The 20,131-nt window shown below is 46.3% G+C and overlaps 1 protein-coding gene and 1 long non-coding RNA gene across 2 annotated transcripts in view; one reads left to right on the top strand and one right to left on the bottom strand.

The window, feature by feature from the left end:
* The window catches only part of VOPP1 (VOPP1 WW domain binding protein), a 108,340-nt gene extending 97,107 nt beyond the window's left edge, over positions 1-11,233 (top strand). The window contains exon 5 of the mRNA XM_030307689.2: positions 8,637-11,233. Coding sequence (XP_030163549.1) covers positions 8,637-8,827 — 191 coding nt within the window. The 3' untranslated portion in view covers positions 8,828-11,233. The remainder of the gene's footprint in view (positions 1-8,636) is intronic.
* Positions 3,857-6,016, bottom strand: LOC115508713. Its single transcript, XR_003967091.1, has 3 exons — positions 5,732-6,016; positions 5,131-5,274; positions 3,857-4,026 (listed from the first exon to the last, which is right to left on the bottom strand). It is a non-coding gene; the product is annotated as an uncharacterized LOC115508713 (long non-coding RNA).
* Positions 11,234-20,131: the final 8,898 nt, after the last annotated feature.

The raw sequence follows: 20,131 nt of genomic DNA, 5'->3' as shown, positions 1-20,131 counted from the left end.
TGAAGGGAGAAATAGCCAGTTGTACTATAATAGTTGGAGAATAACGGATAGAAAAATCAGAAGATAAGGAAATAGAGGACTTGAACAAAATAAATGAACTAGATCTAGCAGACATACAGAATACTCTACCCAACAACAGAATACACAGTCATACACACGAAACATTTTCCAGGGTGGACTGCATGTTAGGCAGCAAATGAAGTCTCAATAGATTAACAAAATATATATCATACAAAGTATTTTTTCTGACCACAACATGATGAAGTTAGAAATTGCTAACCAAAGGAAAAATGGAATATTCACAAAATTGTGAAATTAAACAACACACTTTTAAACAACCAGTGGATCAAAGAAGAAATCACAAGGGAAGTTATAAAATACTTAGAGACAAATGAAAATAAAAACAAAACATAGCAAAACTTATGAGTCAGCAAAAGTGATGCTAAAGGGAAGAGAAACTTTATAGCTAGACACAGATTAAAAAGGAGAAAGACTTCAGCAACCTAAATTTATAACTTACAGAACTAGACAAAGAAGAACAGACTAAACACAAAACTAGCAGAAAAAAAGGAAATGATAAAAATAACAGCTAAATGAAATAAGGAAGAAAAATAAAAGGACAAATAAATAAAAAATTGGTTCTTCAAAAAGATCAATAGAATTGACAAACCTTTAGCTAGATGGACTAAGAAAAAAGAGAAGGCATAAATTACTAAAATCAGATGAAAGTGTAGGAGTGCCTGTGTGGCTTGGCCAATTAAGTGTGCAACTCTTGATCTCAGATCTTAATCTCAGGTCCTGCGTTCAAGCCCCTCACTGGGCTCTGTGCTGAGCATGAAGACTACTTAAAGGAAGGGAGGGAGGGAGGAAAGAAATGAAAGTAGGGACATTTCTACCTTCTATAGACATTAAAGGATTATAAGAGAGTGCCATGAACAGTTGTACACCAAAAAAAAAAAAAAAAAAAAAAAAAGGATTAGCTTGGTAAAAAGAACATATTTCCAGAAACACACAACCTACCAAGACTAAATCACAAACAAATAGAAAATTTGAATAGGCCTATAATTACGAAGGAAATTGAGTCAGTAATCAGAAAATTCCCAACAAAGTAAAGCCCTGAACCTGGTGATTTCACTTGTGATTTTTACCAAAAATTTAAGGAAAAACCAATAACAGTCTCTCTCAAACTTTCCCAAAAATTGGAGAGGAAGCAACTCTTCCTAACTCATTCTGTGAGGCCAGCATTAATAACCCTGACACCAAAGCCAGACAAAGACACTACAAGAAAAAATTACAGGTGATTATTGTCCCCAGTAGACATTGATGAAAAAACCCACGACAAAATACAAGCAGACAGAATTCAGCAGTATTTTTAAATGACCAAATGGGACTTACTCCTGGATTGCAAAGATTGTTCAACAAATAAAAAATCAGTCAGTATAATATACCACATCAACAGAATGAAGGGAAAAAAAAATACATGATTATCTCAATTGATGCAGAAAAAGCACTTGATGAAATTCACCATTTTATGATAAAATACACTCAACAAACGGGGAATAGAAAGAAATAACCTCAGGGTGCCTGGGTGGCTCAGTCAGTTAAGCATCTGACTTCGGCTCAAGTCATGATCTCACAGTTCATGAGTTTGAGCCCTGTGTCAGGCTCTGTGCTGACAGCTCAGAGCCTGGAGCCCGCTTCGGATTCTGTGTCTCCCTATGTCTCTGCCCCTCTCCCCCTCTCAAAAATAAATAAACATTAAAAAAATTTTTTTAAAGAAGGAAACTACCTCATCAAAACAATAGAAAAAAAAATCAAGGAAACCAAGAGCCAGTTTTTTGAAAAGATAAAATTGGTAAACCCTCAGCCAGATTCATCAAGAAAAAAAGAGAAAGGACCCAAATAAATAAAATCAGAAATAAAGGAGAAGTAACAACTGACATTACAGAAATACAAAGGATTATAAGAGAATACTACAAAAAATCATATGCCAACAAATTGGACAACCTTGAAGAAATGAATAAATTCCTGGAAACATATAATCTTCCAAAACTGAGTCACAAAGAAATAGAAAATCTGAACAGACCAATTACTAATAATGAATTTGAATTATCAATCAAAAAACTCCCAACAAATAAAACCTTAGGACCTGATGGACTCACAGGTGAATTCTACCAAACATTTAAAGAAGACTTAATACCTATCCTCAAACTATTCCAAAAAATGGAAGAGGAAGGAGAGCTTACAAATACATTCTACAGGGCGAGCATTACCCCAATACCAAAACCAAAGACACCACACACAAAAAAATAATAATAAAATAATAATAAAGAAAAGAAAACTGCAGATGATATGATCTCATATGCAGAAAATTCAAAAGATTTGGGTCTGGGTGACTCAGTTGGTCAAGCATCTGACTCTTGATTACTGCTCAGCTCATGGGATCGAGCCCCAGGTTGGGCTCCACGCTGAGTGTGGCGCCTGCTGGAGATTCCTCTCTCTCTCTCTCTCTCTCTCTCTCTCCCCCTCCCTCTGCCCCACTTCCCCACTCACACACTCTCTTTCTCTCTAAAATAAAAAAAAAAAAAAAGAAAATTCTAAAGATATGACAAAAAAAACTTCTAGGTATAATAAATGAATTCATCAAAGTATCAGGAAACAAGTCAACATAAAAATCAGTTAAATTTCTATACATAAGCAATGAATGATCTGACAAGGAAATTAAAAAAAAAATTCCATTTACAGTAGCAGTAAAACATAAAATAAATGAAAGTTTAACCAAGGAGGTGAAAGACTTGTACAGTGGAAACTACAAACATTGCTGCAGGAAATTTTAAAAGACATACATAAATGGAAACTGATCCCACGTGCATGGATTGGAAGACTTAATATTGTTTAAATGTCAGTACTACCCAAAGCATTCTACAGAGTCTGTGCAAACCCTTTCAAAATCCCAATGACGTTTTTTACAGAAATAGAAAAAGCCATCAACCTCAGAGGACCCTGATTAGCCAAAATATGCTTTGGGTTCCAGAGTTATGTGCCAAAGAATCACGAGTACATTTTGGGGAATGTTTTTGAAATCACCTCTCTCAAGTCTGTGGACACATACCTGTTCTTGCCTGGCCTTCTCTCTCTGGTTTTCACACATACAGTGAAGTGTTCCTTTTGCCCCTTATGCAGATGAGTCAGAACTGAGTCCGTCTCCTCAGTTTCTCTTCTCCATGGGAGCCTGAATGGTCAACCAAGTCAGTGTCTTGTCAGGACTCACTCTTTTAGCCAAAAGAGCAGAGATCTAGCAAATGTCTGCTGGCGTCGCTACCCGGCCAGGAGCCTTTAGCGGCTCAGTGAGGGTCTATCCTCTGTTCCTGCTGCCCTTCCACCTCCACCACACTCTTTCCAGCATGTTCCATCCATGTGTTTGTCAAGTGTTTTCACCCAAGGGTTCATATTCCTGACGAATACATAATTTATCCACCTTCTATCTGTTCTATTTCTTTAATATTCCAAGTGCCTCTCCAACTCCAATATTTCAGTCCCGTCCTAATTCCCAGCAATATCCAGGAGCTATTACTGTTAACATAAAAAATGCCAATTAAATTGGACACACTTGGGCGCCTGGGTGACTCAGTCGGTTAAGCATCTGACTTCGGCTTAGGTCACCATCTCACAGTTCGTGGTTCGAGCCCTGCGTCGGGCTCTGTGCTGGCTGCTCAGAACCTGGAGCCTGCTTTGGATTCTGTGTCTCCGTCTCTCTCTGCCCCTCCCCCGCTCATGCTCTGACTTTCAAAAGTGAATAAACATTAAAAAAGGTTTTTTGTTTTTTTTAATAAATAAATACATAGGACACACTTGCCAGTGCTTCTTATTATCCTCCAGGGTGAGTGGCCCTGATGCACAGATACACAGCCCGATGCAGCCCCATGGCCTGTGACAGGGAATTCAGGTCATCATTGAATGCCTCTGTCCTCAGGAGTGATGGGCAGGGTTGGTGCAGGCTTGCGGAGCTGGGACAGCCTTTTCTTCCTATCATATCAGAAATAAGTGTTTCTTAGGAAACTGCCAAGTGTGCCTAGTACAGCAGAGCGGGGACAAAGTCCAGAGCTACGGCACCAGTCATCCCTCTTCAGCCGTTCATCTCACACATTTACGGAAAATCACATGCCAAGTGCCATTCTGGGCTCTGAGGGTTCCAAGATGAATGAGCCTATCCTCATGTGCAGGAGGCTCAGAAAATTACACTGCTCTGGAGGCAAAGAAGACAGGGTACTTAATCCAGCCAGAAAGGGAGGGGCAGGCGGTGAGATGGAGCTTCCTGAAGTTGGTGATTCTGGTCTGAGACTTGAAAGACAAGTGGGATTTAGCCACACAAGAGGCTAGGATTGGGGTGGTGTGGAGACGGAGGAGTGTTCTGCATGTGGGACAGCCAGGAGATGCTCTCTGGTGAGGGTCAGGGAAGAGGTGAGCAGGATACAAGCAACCAGACTCTTGTTAGGAAGGGAAGAATAAGGCAGGGTGGTAAGAAACAAGACTGAGGTAGGTAAGAACCTGATTATGGAGCGTCTGTTATCCCTCATAAGAGAACTTAGCTTATAGTCCCGTGAGTGAATTGGGGAATATGGCGACCTCGACCAAGAGCGGGAATAAATATAGGAAGTCTGAGTCATAGTGGAAAGGTTGAACTGCGTGCCTCCTCTTTAGGCAGGTTTGAGAGACCTGCCTAAACCTTGAGGAGATGGATGTAGGAAGCCAGGATATGGGCTCTGATTAAACTGAGAATGCTGGCAGGAGCCCTGGAACTCGTGAGGGCTACCTCCAAGTGGGGGTAATTACAAAGACACGTGGAAGCTGTTGGGAATTGGGACAGCCTGGGGCTGGTAAGCTTTCCACGTCTCGTGGGTCACATGGTCTTCCTGAGGCTATCTCCCCCTCTCCCTGCATGTTCACTCCAGTCTCTGCTGCCAGCCAGATTCTTCTGCATCTCAAGTAAAGATTGGCCCAGCTCAGTTGACTTGTGACAGGATCACTGTTAAGAAGGCTTGGCCGCCAGACCATCCTTCGGCATAGGTGGGATGGTTCAACTTAGGATGAGCTGCTGTCAACTGATGTCTTTAAGATATTCTTACTCACCTTTGCTGAATCTAGAGTCCCTTCTCAAATCGTGCTGAGACTCTCAATGAGGGAAGAGATGATGGCATTAAAGAATGCAGTGACTTCAGTTCTCTGGAGACAAGACGATGTGCCAGGGATCAGAGTGCAGCCCAGGTGGGAAGCCTGTGTCATGACAGTTCTTAGTCAAGCCCTTGATTTGGAGGATGGAGACCACAATGTAAGCCCGTTAGGTCACTAGTCTTCTCTGGTTTTCCCATTCCTCTTTAGCCTGAACTTCCAACCCCCGTTCATCACCCTCTTGTGAGAGACACTTGTCCCAGTGGAAAGAGACTAGGCTTTCCAGTACACTCTTGTGTTCAATCCTGGTGCTTCCAAATATCAGCTGTGGGGCTTTGGCAAGTTACTTCATCTTCCTGAGCCTCCGTGTCCTCAAGAATATGTATAAAATTCTATCGGATCCCGTTTCTGTCCCCTTACTGTCCCCCTACCATACCCATATAACATGTATGCATACCCATGTGTACATACATGTAATACAAATGTAATAGACATTGGCATTGCAGATGCTCAATGCTTGAAACAGAAGGGGCAGCTGTGAGGCTGACATTGTCTAACTCACCTCTCTGAATCCTTTCCTCTCCGACTAGTGTAGAAACAGTCTTCCTGTAAGTCCAGCTTCTTCACAGAATTCTCTGTCTCTGACTGCACCATCTGCCATGAGCCTTCAGTCCCGAAGGGCTATTTCTCTTCTCCCGTGTCCAACCTGCATAGGGTGAAGAGATGGTACCTGGCTTCCACCCTTGTTTGTAAAGTCCCTTTCACATTGAACTCCATGCCAGTGGGCTCTGTCACTCCTTGTCACTATTTTGCTACCATCTGTGGCCATCTCTTCTCTGAGGATTTGGGAATCTCTCTGCTCAAATAACCTAGAACCCTGGTTCACTGCATATAGAGGTTTGCTGCTGGGAGCACCCCACTTCTCCTTCCCACACAACCATGGGTCCCCCTGTGCTCCTTCTCATAACTGCTGCCTGTACAGGTCTGTTTGCACATTCAACAGAACAAACCCGTGCCCTCTTGTGCTCCAGGCTCTTTGCTAGGCAGTGGGCTGCAAATGTTGAACCAGACCTATGAGGTCCCTGCCTTCACTGAGCTTATACTCTTCCTGGAAATCCTTTCTCTTTCCTGTAAATGTGTCCCTACACCCTTCAAACAACTGCAAGCATTTCCCATCCTTAAAAATACGTCTTTCTTCTTCCTGCTTCCTTGTCAGCTACCACCCACCCCCTCCTCTAGTCGTCTCCTTCCATCCCCTGAACAGCCTTTTCCCCACTGCAGTTCGTGCCTGTCACTGTGCTAAAACTACCTATTGATGAGAAATCCCAAATACCAACCATATCCACTGAAAATTTGCAGTTCTTATTTTGACCTCTGCGAGGCATTATTGGAAAGTACCAGTCACTTCTTCCTTAAGGATTCTCCTTTCCCTTTGCTGCCATGACCCAACCCAGGCTTCACTGGGTGATGCTCTTTCTCCCCAGTCTCCTTTGCGTCCTTCTCCTCCACCTTCCATGCTTTGTGTTCTGTTCTGTCTTGAACGTTGGTCTTTGCTATGGTTCTCTTCTCAGCCATCTTTTCTCTCTCCCTGCACTCTTCCTGGGTGGTGGTAACCAAATCTATGTTTTTATTCCCACTTTTACACAGGAGTCTGGAAGCTGCCTCAGCTCCAGCAGGCCCAGCATGAAGCTTTCATTGGCCTTACCCTTCCCCTGCACCCTCTCTTTCCCCTGCACCCTCTCCTTCTCTGCACCCTCTCCCCTGCACCCCTTTCCCCTGCACCCTTCTCTTTCCCATGAATGCTCTTTCCCCTACACCCTCTCCTTGCCCTGAACCCTCTCTCCTACACCCTCTCTTTCCCCTGCACCCTCTCCCCTGTACCCCCCTCCTTCTCCTGTACCTCTCATTCCCCTGAGCCCTCTCTTTCTCCTATAGCCTCCCATTCTCTCCTCTCCTGCTCTCATAGTCAAAGACTTTCATCTGGTCTTTTCTAAACCAAAACAGTTGCTTGGCTTTTTAAAATATTTAAGTAACTTTTTATTTGCATAAAATATACAGGGGTCCAGAGATAAAGAAGTCATAATCTCTATCCTTGGGAAACTCTTGGTCATGGCTGGTCATGGGCTTGTAAACAAATGCATCCCAAGCGTGTGGGAGATGTACCGATAGAAGCAGGTGCTGTCTGTTGGGCCATCCAGGTGTGAGATAAGGTGGCAGTTGATGAAGGTGGCATTTGTGACTTATTGCTCTCCTGCTGACACCCTGGGCATCCTCCCAGTAATCTGACCTTTATTCAATTAAACTGTGGCAAGACAGATTTGTGGGGGATGGGGAAAGGTGGAGGGTGGGGGTTGCCCTACCCAATCAATATGCATACAGAGATGACTTCACTGACACTCCCAGTATCTTTATGGCTTAAATGAGGCCTAACTCAAATAGACCTGAGTCTACCCACAAAATTAGCCTAGCCCAGGACATACCCAAAGCTCACATTTTTTTCTCTATTTATATATTCAGTATTCTGTAGTGTTATCAACATGATCAGCGTAAGCATATCTAAAAAATAGACTCTACAACAGCAGCTCAAATATTTCTGCCCATTAAAATGAGAGTTCGGCTAGATCTGGGACAGGGTGGCCAGCTTGTTCCCTCTTGTCTCCTTCTTCGCTCTCCACAATACCGTGTCCTGCACCCAAGCCTGCATCCCGTAGCCTTGCCCTTGGAGAGCTTCTCTTCCGGCAATGCCAAAGACAAATAGATTCCGTAGATGCATCCACCCGCCCCTCCGGCTTCTGCTCCCATAGGTTGCCGCCCTGTCCATGAACTTGGGCTCACCCGGATGACAGGTAACCGCCACCCTGATAAAATGTTAACCCAGCAGAAGGGAATGGAGACCACACTTCAGAATGTACCTCAGCAAACTGGGTTCTCAAGGGGTTTGTGGAGCTGCCAGCGATAATTCTGGCCAGGAGTCAGGAGACCACGGTCCTCCTGCGGTAGATAGTTGCAAGCTGGCCTACTTTACTTGCCTGGCTTTCTTGACTCTAAAGTGTGCACGGGGCGGTCTGCGGATAAGTTTTCAGCACATGCCTCCCCAGCTCTGTGCAGGGCTTCCTTGGTTTATCACTCAGGCTCTGGTTTAGCGACACTGGAGGCCCACCCACCCCCAACATGCCTGATCCCGTTACCGTCTGTCCCGTCGCATAGCCAGCCTGGTGAGTCTGTGTGTGCCCTTTCATCCATCTGCACCCCGGGACAGGAGAAGTGCCATGAGGCCAGGGACTCGCGCGGGGCTCGTGCTTGTCACCTATCCCCATATCTGGGCATGCTAGCCCTCCATACGTGGCAGCCGAGTGAACTGTTGGCGTGGTGGTTCTCCATGGCCCCTTCAGCCTGGCCATGCCCTGGCTGTGATGGGCAGTGGGTTTTTTTTCTGCTGTCTCACATCCACTCATCTGTCTTTTCAGGGGCCCAGCAGCCGGGGCTGCCATATTACACGGACCCTGGAGGACCAGGGATGAATCCTGCCGGGAATGCTATGGCGATGGCTTTCCAGGCCCAACCCAACTCACCCCAGGGAAGCACAGCCTACCCACCGCCCCCTTCTTACTGCAATACGCCCCCGCCCCCATATGAACAGGTGGTGAAGGCCAAGTAGCAGGGTCACCTGCCTGTGCGACCTCACAGGGGAACAGGGAGGGGCACTGTCACTCCACCTCTCTGTCCCCATCAACGTTTGCTTCCAGGAATTGTCTTCTGAGCCACTAAGGGCAAATTCCTCTTTGATACCTTCAAATCAAGCACAGCCCCCTTTCAAGTGTTCCACGGAGGACCGATATTTGAATTCACCCTGTGTCTCCTCTGTTACTTCTGTTTCTGATGTAATCCGAGCTCTGGCAGAGTGTGGACAGTCCCCGAGGGTTGACACCTTAGATCCTCGGGGAAGAGACTAAGGAGGATGAGGCAAGGCAGGGCTGGTGTGTGCAGGAGAACACAAGTGAGCACACGGAAGGGACCGCTGCTAGCCTTGACAGCTTCCTCCCAGGCACGCAGCAGGCAGCTCGTGGAAACGAGGCCCCACAGGCTCCACTCTTTGAGCCCCTCGTCCTGTGGGCCTTCCTCTTCAAGAAGCCGTTAGACTTGTGGTGTAGAAGAAACTTCTTAGCACTTTCTATCTCCGTTTACTTCCTAAGAATGAGGGAGGCCGCCCTTCTGCACAGCCAGGGCTGGAAGAGCTCTCTTCCTCAAGATGACAGGATCCAGAATCCGGCCAAGTTGGATGTCTACACTTACCTGAAAATGACTAAGGAAAGTTACTTAAGTTTATGAGGAATTTCTCTCTGCCTCAAACTGGAACATTGCGTTTTATGAGCTCTTGGTCTGACTTGGCAGAAATAAAATGTTTCCCCGTTTTTTAGTGAGTTTGCGGACACTCCTGTAGAGAGAGTCCTGTCCTTTGAGGTCAGACTCAGAGTGTCTTCTCAGACTGGCAGCCACCCTCTGGCTTTGTCATGACCAGAGGTCTCCACACCCTTCCCCGAGGCAGCCCCGGCAGTGGGTTGTGATGGACATTTGCAAAGCAGAGAGGCACATCTGGCTGAGAAGTCACATCAACCCCTGGGAGAGAGGAATTCCAGCAGGGTCTGGCCGGTGGTTTTGAGCCTGGGGCAGCAGGCCCCTGCAGTGGTTTGTTTGATCTCAGCAGAAGTGTGTGTCTGACAAGGGGAAAGCTTGCTGGAAAAAAAAGAGGAATGCAAAATCCCAGGACTGCAGGAAGATCTCTTCAAAAAGTACAGAATAGATCTCACTGACAACTAAATCAACATTAGAATAGAAGATGTGGTTGGAAATGCAAATCCTGGCTAAGAAACAGATCTCACCCTGGGATCCAACAGTAGCCCTAGTCACCGGGATGCAGGGAGGTCCTGTTCCTCTGCAGTTAGTGATGCTGACAGTGCGTTTAAACCCAGATTGAGATCTGACCGGTTGTGTATAGGAAGGCAGAGCAGCCTAGCCAAGGTGGGTAGATCCCTGTGTGTGTTTAGTAGTGGGATAGGGTGGGGGGCAGGGGCTTATTTTTGTAATGAGCTAATTGGAGCCTCTTGCGAAATTGTTACGCATTGAACTTGAGCATGGGAACATCCCACTGCAGTGGATGCTGAGTCCCCCAGACCAGGAGTCCTTTTCCTACTGGGATCTCTGTATCAGGGGAGGGCGTGAAATCGGGATGGGGCCGCAGCGACGGCTCTGACTTACCTTCCCTCTAAAGATGGAGAGTCTGCCAGCCTCCCAGGGAATTCCACAGGAAACGCTTGGAGCCACACGAACACCGTTGGAAACACAGTTTATAAACACAGATGCTGCTGATGGTGTCTTTCAGCCACCCTCCTGTGACCTCCGAACTCCTGTCCCGGACTGCAGTTCCTCCCCACACTGGAGTCCTGGATTCAAGTGAGACAACAAAGCACAACGTTGCCGTTTACAACCAAGGACAACCACAGGGGTCCAGAAGGTTCCTCTTCCTCCAGGTCATTCGTTTTGCACTTTTAGTTTGAATTTCTCCCTTCCCTTTTTTTTTTTTTTTTTAAATAAGCACAGTAAGAGATGCCCCTGGAATTGGATCCGGGTGCAGTTGAATAGGCACCCAAATATCCATGACTTAATTTTGTTTATCTTTTTTGATAGCAAATGATCTCAGAGACTGGATGATTTAGGTAGTGCTCAACCGCTTTGTATTCTGTGTTTGTGAAGAAAAATTGCGTTTTCCCTTGAACCTGGATGAGAACCCTGCTACAGTGAACACCCATACTGTGTGTAGAAATTCCACTTGTGGTGACATTTCCTGGCCATTCTCATTTCCTCTGTGCCGTCAGTGGACTGTGTCCCCCTCCCGGAGTGAGTCCAGCTCCTGGCGTGTTGATGTCTTAGAGAGTCAGTGGTTAGGAGTAAACCGGGAGCCAATCTGTGCTTGTGTTCTCTCTGCAACATTTGGCTTCTTTTGCTTTTGTGTTCTCTTTTGATAGGGTCCTGTTTCCTATGTATGCAAAATAAAAAATAAATTTGGGCACGTGCTTTGATTGTTTTTCTGGGAAGGGGAAAAGCAGGTGGAGATGATGTTTCTAATGAAGAAGGGCGTACAGAAGGTCCTGCTTCAGCCCGGTGGGGGTGGAGCGGAGTGGGGTGGGTGACCCACTCAACCTCAGGAGCCCCAGAAATTAGATGCTGTCAAAGAACATTTCAGGAAGGTTTGGTGCACCAACATATTTGAAAAATCTATCTAAGGAAAAAATTATCTGAAGTGGAAAGGCAGAAGCATTAACGAGCTAAACTCACAGGTGATACCAAGGTTAGTTATCCAAAGGGCCTGGATCTGCTTTCCATAGGTAGCTGATTTGAACGATGCTGCTCTGTGGGGTCAGAAACTGTATTTCTGTCACAGATCTATGGAAGGATATAGTTGCTACGGGCAGGCTGCATTTTAGATGAATCATTAATTGAGCTGATGTTTATAAAGAAGCATTTTGTCTGAAAACAGGACAGGAAATAAGCCAAAAGAAGTCTCGCAGCTTGCTCATGGTGAAGTCTAGACTAATTTACACACCTAACCTGGATACCTCATCAGGTCGTCAAACTTCCCCCAGTAAACTGGAAGCAGCCTTATTTCCAAGTCAAAGGTCATGACTTGAGAAATGCAAACTGAGTGACTGCTCACTTATATCTGTTCCTCCCAAATTTCACTGAACCTCAAAAAAACCTGTAGTGGCTTTCACGGTGAAAACGTACAAGAACAGAAATTCTGAGTGATTGCTGAAATAGAAGATGGCAGGGAGGGTTGGTTGAGAAAACTTGAAGCTGAAAATGTTCAGAGAAGGTGGCTGGGGAGGTGAGAGCTTTACAGAGACTCCACAGCAAGGCCAGCAGGTGCAGAAGGCAAGCATGGCCAGGGCGTGCGCCTGATGGGTGTTCTGGAGAACAGCTATGCCCGGGGTGCTGTGTTTTCTGCCCCTGGCTCCCAGGTGAGGGGAATAGCTAGCTGCAGGAAGTGATGGCCCTGAAGCCTGCTTTCTCACAAAGGGGGCGCTCTGCATCGTAAGGTGTTGGGAGGTGGGCTACCCACCATTAGTTCACTTTTACAAGTGAATTAGGCATTTTCGAATGAATCAGTCAATGAAAACACTTTTAGTCTGGGCTACCATCCCTTTTCCATGGTCCCCAGACCTTGATCCAAGGTCATAGGAAGATCCCTTGCAAAGTGGAGATTCAAGGACGTGGGAGAAATCACGACCCAGTCACCAGCACCACAGATCCAGAAGTTTTCTCTGGCACCAGAGGAAAGGAGCTCAGCCAAGCTTTCTCCTGTCTTGTCCTACACCAGGCTTTCCACCCAACTGTCCAAGCATCTCAGCCTTAATAGTTTGAGTTCTCAACTTCTAATCTTCTTTGAATGCCAAAGAGGAGAGCACAAAGTAGACGTGAGGGCAACCCACATGGGCATAACTACGCGATGTGGTATCATGTGCTCTGAAGATGCACCCACAGCCTTGCTCAAGTCCTGAGTCTGCTGTTTGTTAGAGGTGTGTCTTCAGACAAATGCCTTCAGTTTCAGTCACTCAAATGATCGCAAGTCTGTTTCCTCAACTATAAAACAAGAATGATACCACCTGTTGCTTACACCAGGCGTGTCCCAGGCACACTGTGGATATTCAACAAATGTTTAAAGTCCTCTGTTCTCCCTCATGCTCCATTTCCTTGAGCAGGAAAAATTGAAGCACAGTGGGAGAGAAAGTGAACTCCCACCCAATCCTTTGTCCATCTGTCAGCAGATGAGACCCAAGGTGTAGGGGAGAAGATCTTTGAATACATTCTCCATGTATTTTCCATCTTTCAGACAGACCTTGATTACGTGAAGATAGACGACAAAGGATGTCCCATACACCACCACCCCACATGTCACCGTAGTGTTCTCCTTGTCTTAAAATGGTGAGTGATGCTCAGTAATGGATTTTGAGCCAGTCAGAGCTGGGAAGGAAAAACCTGGGGCAACCATCTTTTTTCCTCACCATTTATTTAAGATGAGATTGGTGAGCACCCCAGAATAAGCCATGAATTATATAAGCAATCAATTATAAGCAATCTCTTATAAGCAATCGTATTACTTTGAGTACTTCTTTTGCTGTCTCCTGACCCCTCACAACTTTTTACCATAATGTTTCTGTTTTGGATTGGTTGTCTTGCACTGTCCAGGAAAGATCCTGCTCCATTTCTGGACACAAAGCCCCCCTAAAAAGGGTGTGGTGGGTGCAGGGATGATTATCAACATGCCTGCCTCCCCTCTACCACCCCTGAAGAAAGGTGAAGGGAGGGAGTTCTTGTGCAGGTCCCAAGAGTGTAATGAGGGAGAGGAGTGTCACTCCATCCCTTTTCATCAGTAACAGGAATGCTGGAGAGAGCTGTTTTCATCTCTCTCTCTCTGGACTCTGGAAATCACAAACAACACCGAGGCCACCACACCCCTGGTACTTTTAGATGCCTTTAGATCGATATTCTAGTCCAGCATCATCCATCAAAGCATACTGGGAGCCAAATATGTTACATTAAAATTTCAGTAGCTCCATTACAAAGAAAAAAAGTGAAATTTATTTTCGTATTTAACCCAGTAAATCCAACTACTATCATTTCAACATGTAACAATAGAAAGTTTAGTAAAAAGAAATGTTGCTCCTGGGGCGCCGGTTGGGCATCCAACTTCGGCTCAGGTCATGGTCTCCTGGTTCGAGGGTTCGAGCCCCGCGTCGGGCTCTGTGCTGACAGCTCAGAGCCTGGAGCCTGCTTCGGATTCTGTGCCTCCCTCTCTCTGCCCTTCCCCTGCTCGCCCTCTCTCTCTCGCTGTCTTTCAAAAAAAAAAACATTTAAAAAATAATGCTGACATTTTTTTCCCACATTACCATCAAAATCCAGCGTGCATTTTATACTCCCTGGCACAATCTCCACTTGGAGAAGCCACATCTCGAGTGTGCGACACCTCCACAGTGCCAGCGGCTACTTTATTAGACAGTGTAGGGCAAGAGTAAGAAAATGCTGAGCGCTGGGGCTCCCAGGTGGCTTAGTCAGTTGAGCATCAGACTTCTGATTTTGCTTAGGGGAACATCTCACAGTTCATGGGTTCAAGCCCTGTGCCCAAGCCCTGTGCCTGGCTCTGTGCTGAGGGCGCAGGGACATCCTGCTTGGGATTGTCTCTCTCTCTCTCTCTGCCTCTTTCTGTCAAAAATAAATAAACATTAAAAACAAAAAAAGAAAATGCTCCACTCTTAAGGTCTTGCTGGTTATTTACAACATAATTAGGTTATTTATAAAGTTGAAGGTAAAATTCAAGCTCCTGTGACAAGGGTTGATGACTTCTGGTGAACCAACACAATTCTCTACACACAATTCTAACCCAGTTCTCTAATATTGCAGATCCCTGTTACAAAACATCACAACTCAGTCTTGGGAGCTAAAAGGTTGAATTACTTCCTGGCACTCTGTTGGCTGAGCATGAGGGTTGCTGTGCTCCGTTGCAGCTCACTGTTTCATTCTCATCTCCAAAGGTGCTGGTCAGTCCTGAAACAGCATCCAGGTGCTGCTGAGGAATACCCAAGAGAAGAGAGAGCAGTTTCGTGGAACCTCAAGAGTGCTTCCCAAATCATGTGTTCCTAGTCTGGTAGATGATGCCGGACCAGCCCTGAGGCCTCCTGCCCCAGGTGTGTACCCAACCATAAGCCCATCACTCCTTGGGTTCTCACCAGGTTCTCCAAGGAAACTCAGATTTCTCTTGAAGCAGGACAAGGCAATAGTTCCACCACTCCGTGCCTGTCATTGTCAGGAAGAACTTTCCAGTGTTGACAGTGTGGATGCACAAGGAGATCCAAGATACAGATTGCAGAAATCCTGCCCTCTAGCCAGAGGACTCGTCCGTAAAAACCTGCTGGCCACTTGAGTGTCCTTAGGACAAGTTTCTCCTCTCAGATGTGACAGGGGTGTCCTAAAGGCGTCTAGAACCTCTTCCATCTGACCTCTATGACTGAGCCCTAGAATATAGGTACAGAGAGGGATAGCGATGAAGGCGACAGTAAGAGGGGGATGGGATTGGGATCAGCAGAGGGCTTCCCTCTTCTGGGGCCAGGCTGGCTGTCCCTAAAGGCCATGCTATCCTTTGCTACCCCCTGCCAGGATAGGCCCAGTGGGGAAAAGCCCTCTGTGGGAGCACTTGCCTAAGTACTCTGGCCTCTGCGGGCGCCTTCTCTGTGCTCCCCTGGGGAGCCGCAAAGCCAGGGACCCTCCTTCCAGGTGTCTCCTCTCCCTCACAGAGACTTGGAAGCCGAGCAGGGATGGTGTGTTGGTCTAGTGCTCCGAAGGAGTATCTCAGTTCTGGGAAGTCGTGGGGAGGGCATGTCTCATGTCCACCTTACAGCATTCTGGCTCTCCTTATTCCCTTCTCGGCTAGGTCTCTGCCCGTTGTATTAGCCCCCAAACCTGGTAGGACGCGCTGGGCGCGCTGACCTTGAAATCCAGCTCCCTCTTCCCGCCTTCTGCCTCTGGTCCTGTCACTCTCTCCTCTGAAAGCCAGGCCTCATCGCCCTTCGGCAGGGGCGAAGGCACCGGCTTTGCGCTCTAGGAGACAGGACGCAGGTGGATAGTTCTTGGCGCGCGCCCTGTCCTGGAGAGATCAGGGCCCAGGCGGGACCGAAGTATGACGCTGAGGGGAGGGAGGTAGGGCCAGGCCTTGGCTGCTGCGACCCAGCGTCATCAACCCACGGCTGGGGTCCTGGGAGCTCCCGATGTCTCCGTTTCCTATTCTAAGAAATGGAGCTACGGAGGCACACAGGGGTGGGGGGAGGACTAAACAGAGCACGCTGGGGCGTGGCGGCGCCTAGCGGAGGAGGATCGCAGGAGGAACCGGGAGGTAGGCCGGCCCCACCCACCCGGCAGAGCTCAGGGCCTGGGGGCTCTCAGAGGCGGCTGCACGGGCGGGGCCGGGGGCGGGGCGGGGCCGAGGCGGGGCCGAGGGGGCGCCGGCGGGCACCCAGCTTGGCGCATCTTGACAAGGTCCCTGCTAGTCATTTTCATTCAAAAGAAACCAAACCCATGGCTTTATTTTTAAATCTTAAAAAAATACTTTTATTCTTTGAGAGAGGGAGAGAGCATGAGCAGGGGAGGGGCAGAGAGAGGAAGACACAGAATCTGAAAACTACTCCAGGCTCTGAACTGTCAGCACAGAGCCTGACAAGAGGCTCAAACCCCCAAAACCTTAAGATCATCACCTGAGCTGAAGTAGGTCGCTTAACCGACTGAGCCACCCCGGCACGCCTATTTTTGAATCTAACTACGAAAGTAATACGTGCTCAGTACAGAAAGTGTAGACCGAAAAGGAAAGCACCAAGGAGAAGGAAAATCTGGCAACTGCCCCAAGGTAACAGTTGGATGTGTCCCCACGGCTTTCTAGCTGTCTTGCTTCCACGACACACACCCGGGATCAAAATGGGAATCTTTTGTAGCCTGTTTTTTGCCAGTTTTTCATGGCATTAAAACATTCTCCTACTTCTTCGCTTTAATGATTAAATAGCCCTACCATATGGGTGCTACGCATTTTCTTAAGCTCTGTCCTGTGATCTCTCAGGTTGTGCCATGTTTTTCATTGTTAAATAACAAAATAATCTACACATTCAAAAGAATGAGTGTAACTTAGCATAAGATGTGAAAAAAAAAGAAAAAAGAAAAACAAAGGGAGCCTGAGTGATTCAGTCAGTTAAGCCTCTGATTTCAGCTCAGGTCATGATCTCATGGTTGGTGGGTTTGAGCCCCTCCTTGGACTCGATGCAGACAGCTTGGAGCCTGGAGCCCGCTTCAGATTCTGTGTCTCCCTCTTTCTCTGCCCCTCCCTACCCCCCACTGTCTCTCAAAAACAAATAAACATTATAAAAAAAAAAAAACAAACAGTTGTGGAAGATGCTGGCTAGATGCTTAGAAGAATCCATTCCTCTTCAGCTGCGCCCACCTCCCCCGGGTCCTGGCAGCCAGGTGGGACCATGCTGGTGGTGGAGAGAGGATACAGGGGACCCAGGCCCCGCGGCTCTCCCTCTCTTTCTGGAGCCCAGCTGCAGAGTCTCACACTTGCAAGATGGAAGAATCTGGGCCCCTGGATGATTGTGGAGCTGAGATCGCCTACGAACCGCCGGGAAGTCGGCTCCAGTGAAAATCAGTCTTCGCTGTGATGACTCACAGTTTGTCAGCATAGCTGGATGATGCAGACCAAGTGTAATAGTATGAACACACCACACTGCCTTCTGACTTAAGAAAGCGGAGGTCCTTGTGAGTTTCTATCCCACTGCATCACGTACCATCATCCTACATATTATGTTAAAAATCCCCTTGCTTTTCCTTATACATTTACCAGACATGTATTTTGATATCATGCTTTATGATATCAATATAGTTCTCCAACTTGCTTTTTTGCACAAGTTGTTGCTAATTTTTCTCTATTGTGAAAATGCTATGCTGAGCGTGCTTGCTACTAATTTTTATGTGAACATTTGTTTCCTGAAACTGCTGGGTCAAAGCATATGTACGTTTTTGAGGGCTCTAGATACATATTACCTTTAGAAAGATTATACTGACTTATTCCACCAGCCTTTGCCAACACCCTGTATGATTATTAGTCCACATAATGTTGCCAATTTGATGGGGGGACAAGAAACCCCATTTTTTTTGGTTTGAGTTTGATTATTTTATTAACATGTATCCCTCACCAACTGTGGGAAGTACCTTCTTGAAGGGTGTGTGGTTGGCAAGACCAGGGATGGCAAGATTAAGCTCTTACAGAAAAGAGGTTAGGGAGAATATGCAATATAGCATTAAATATATATTTATAAAATATATATGCAATATAGCACTGAATATATATAGCATTAAATGTATAGATACACGAAATACAGCATTAAAGATATATTACGGGTGGAATAAATAGAAGTCTTTTAAGGCATCCACTTACCTCTCTCTCTGCCACTCCTCCACTTGTGCTCTGCCTCTATCTCTTAAAAATAAACATTAAAAAAAAATTAAGGGGCACCTGGGTGGCCCAGTTGGTGAAGCATCCGACTTCAGCCTAGGTCAGGATCTCGCTGTTCCTGAGTTGGAGCCCCACATCGGGCTCTGTGCTGACAGCTCAGAGCCTGAAGCCGGTTTCAGATTCTGTGTCTCCCTCTCTCTGCCCCTCCCCCACCTGTGCTCGGTCTCTCTCTCTCTCTATCTCAAAAATAAACGTTGAGAAAAACAACTTAAGGCATCCACTTACCAAACACCAGCAGGCAACTCTTCTCCTGAATGGCCTTCTTCAGTTCATTAGCCAAGTAGCAGCATCACTGTCTGAGAGCAGTGTCTCCTCTGTGCTTTGAGGATACACAGACCCTACCTCTTCTTCAAGTGTTCAAATCACCTCAGACTCTGGCCATATCAGTCTTCATCACCATTCTTTGGTGAGCATGCCTTACTCACCATGAGCTTTAGAGTCAAAACATTTCTGCCAGTTGGTCACTGGGTAACCTTGAATGAGGTACTTGGCCATTCTGAGAATCAGTTTCCTTCTCTGAACCATGAGGATAGAAACACCTCCACTGCTGTGTGGTTTATCTAACCCCCATTCCCTTGCCTGTCTGTTCTACAAAAGCTGGAAGGGCTGTACATCATATTCAGTTTCCCATCATATTCATATGGGTGATCATGTAATACAGTTTGGGACAATGAAAGATACCACAGAAGTCTATTCTGGGGCTTCTGGGAAAGATCGAACTTGTCTCATGAATGAGACTGAAGTTGGTAGCACTGCCGCATGCCAGTTCGTTCAGCTCTCTTCATGGATGTGATATCTGAAGCTGCAGCAGTGATCCTATGACCGAGATGGAAAGATTATCACTAAGATCATCACAGAGGCATCTGCTTTCACAATGTCGAATTACTGAATCCGTGGATGATTTCTTACCACCGAAAGAAATGATTAGATGTTCTGTTCAAAATGTGCTTCATGGGTGGTGGTGAGAATTATGAAAAGTAATTTTTTAAGACTAAATACAGTACCTAACGCTGGTAAGTACTCAATAAAAGGTGTCATATGGTTATTAGTCGGGTTAGTGGTACCAACTGACCTCAGTTGCCACCAGATATTTTCAACTCTGATGTATGAGTCTGGCCAGGGGTAAGAATATGTTTGTTGAAGGTCATTTTTGTGGCTTCAAACTCACCTCAGTGACCTTGGCCAAGTCTTGAGCTTCAGTTTCCTCAGCTTTTATAACAATGATGTCAAAATTACCTTTCAGATCTGCAAGTTTTTCATTCTATTTTTTTCCCTTGGAAATCTTTTCCATCACAGTATGTGGGATCCAGGATGACAGGACCAGAGAAGGAGTGGGGGAGAGTGATATTTCTAGTTATATGTACACAATTTGTAAGTCACTTGGGGCATCCTGGAACTCCCAGCTAGGCCTCCTTACATAATGCAATACGAAGTACCAATATCATCTAAGAAGTAATCATGGGATTGAAGAAGATGGCAGCAGAGTAGGAGGACCATAGGCTCACCTCATCCCATGAATACAGCCACGTAACTATTAAATCATCCTAAATACCCAGAAATTGGCCTGAAGACTTGGCAGAACAAACTCCACAACTAACGGTAGAGAAGAGGCCACATTGAAGAAGGTAGGAAGTGTGAAGATACTGTTGGAGAGAGAAACACATCATGGCCTCTTTAGTGGAGATGGAGCTGTGCTCATGGAGAAGAGCAAGAAACAGAAGAAGAAACTCACAGGGAAAATGAACCTCCCACAGCAATTAGCTTGGAAAGTGAGAGGGGTTGAATTTCATTAGTTCTTGCAACAAACAGTAGGGTTTAAAACCTGGGGTTTTAAAGTCAGCATGCTTGGTTCTGGGA

The sequence above is a fragment of the Lynx canadensis genome, chromosome A2 (genome assembly GCF_007474595.2).
Source record: "Lynx canadensis isolate LIC74 chromosome A2, mLynCan4.pri.v2, whole genome shotgun sequence".
Lineage (NCBI taxonomy): Eukaryota > Metazoa > Chordata > Mammalia > Carnivora > Felidae > Lynx > Lynx canadensis.
This window is presented reverse-complemented; position numbering and strand designations above follow the sequence as displayed.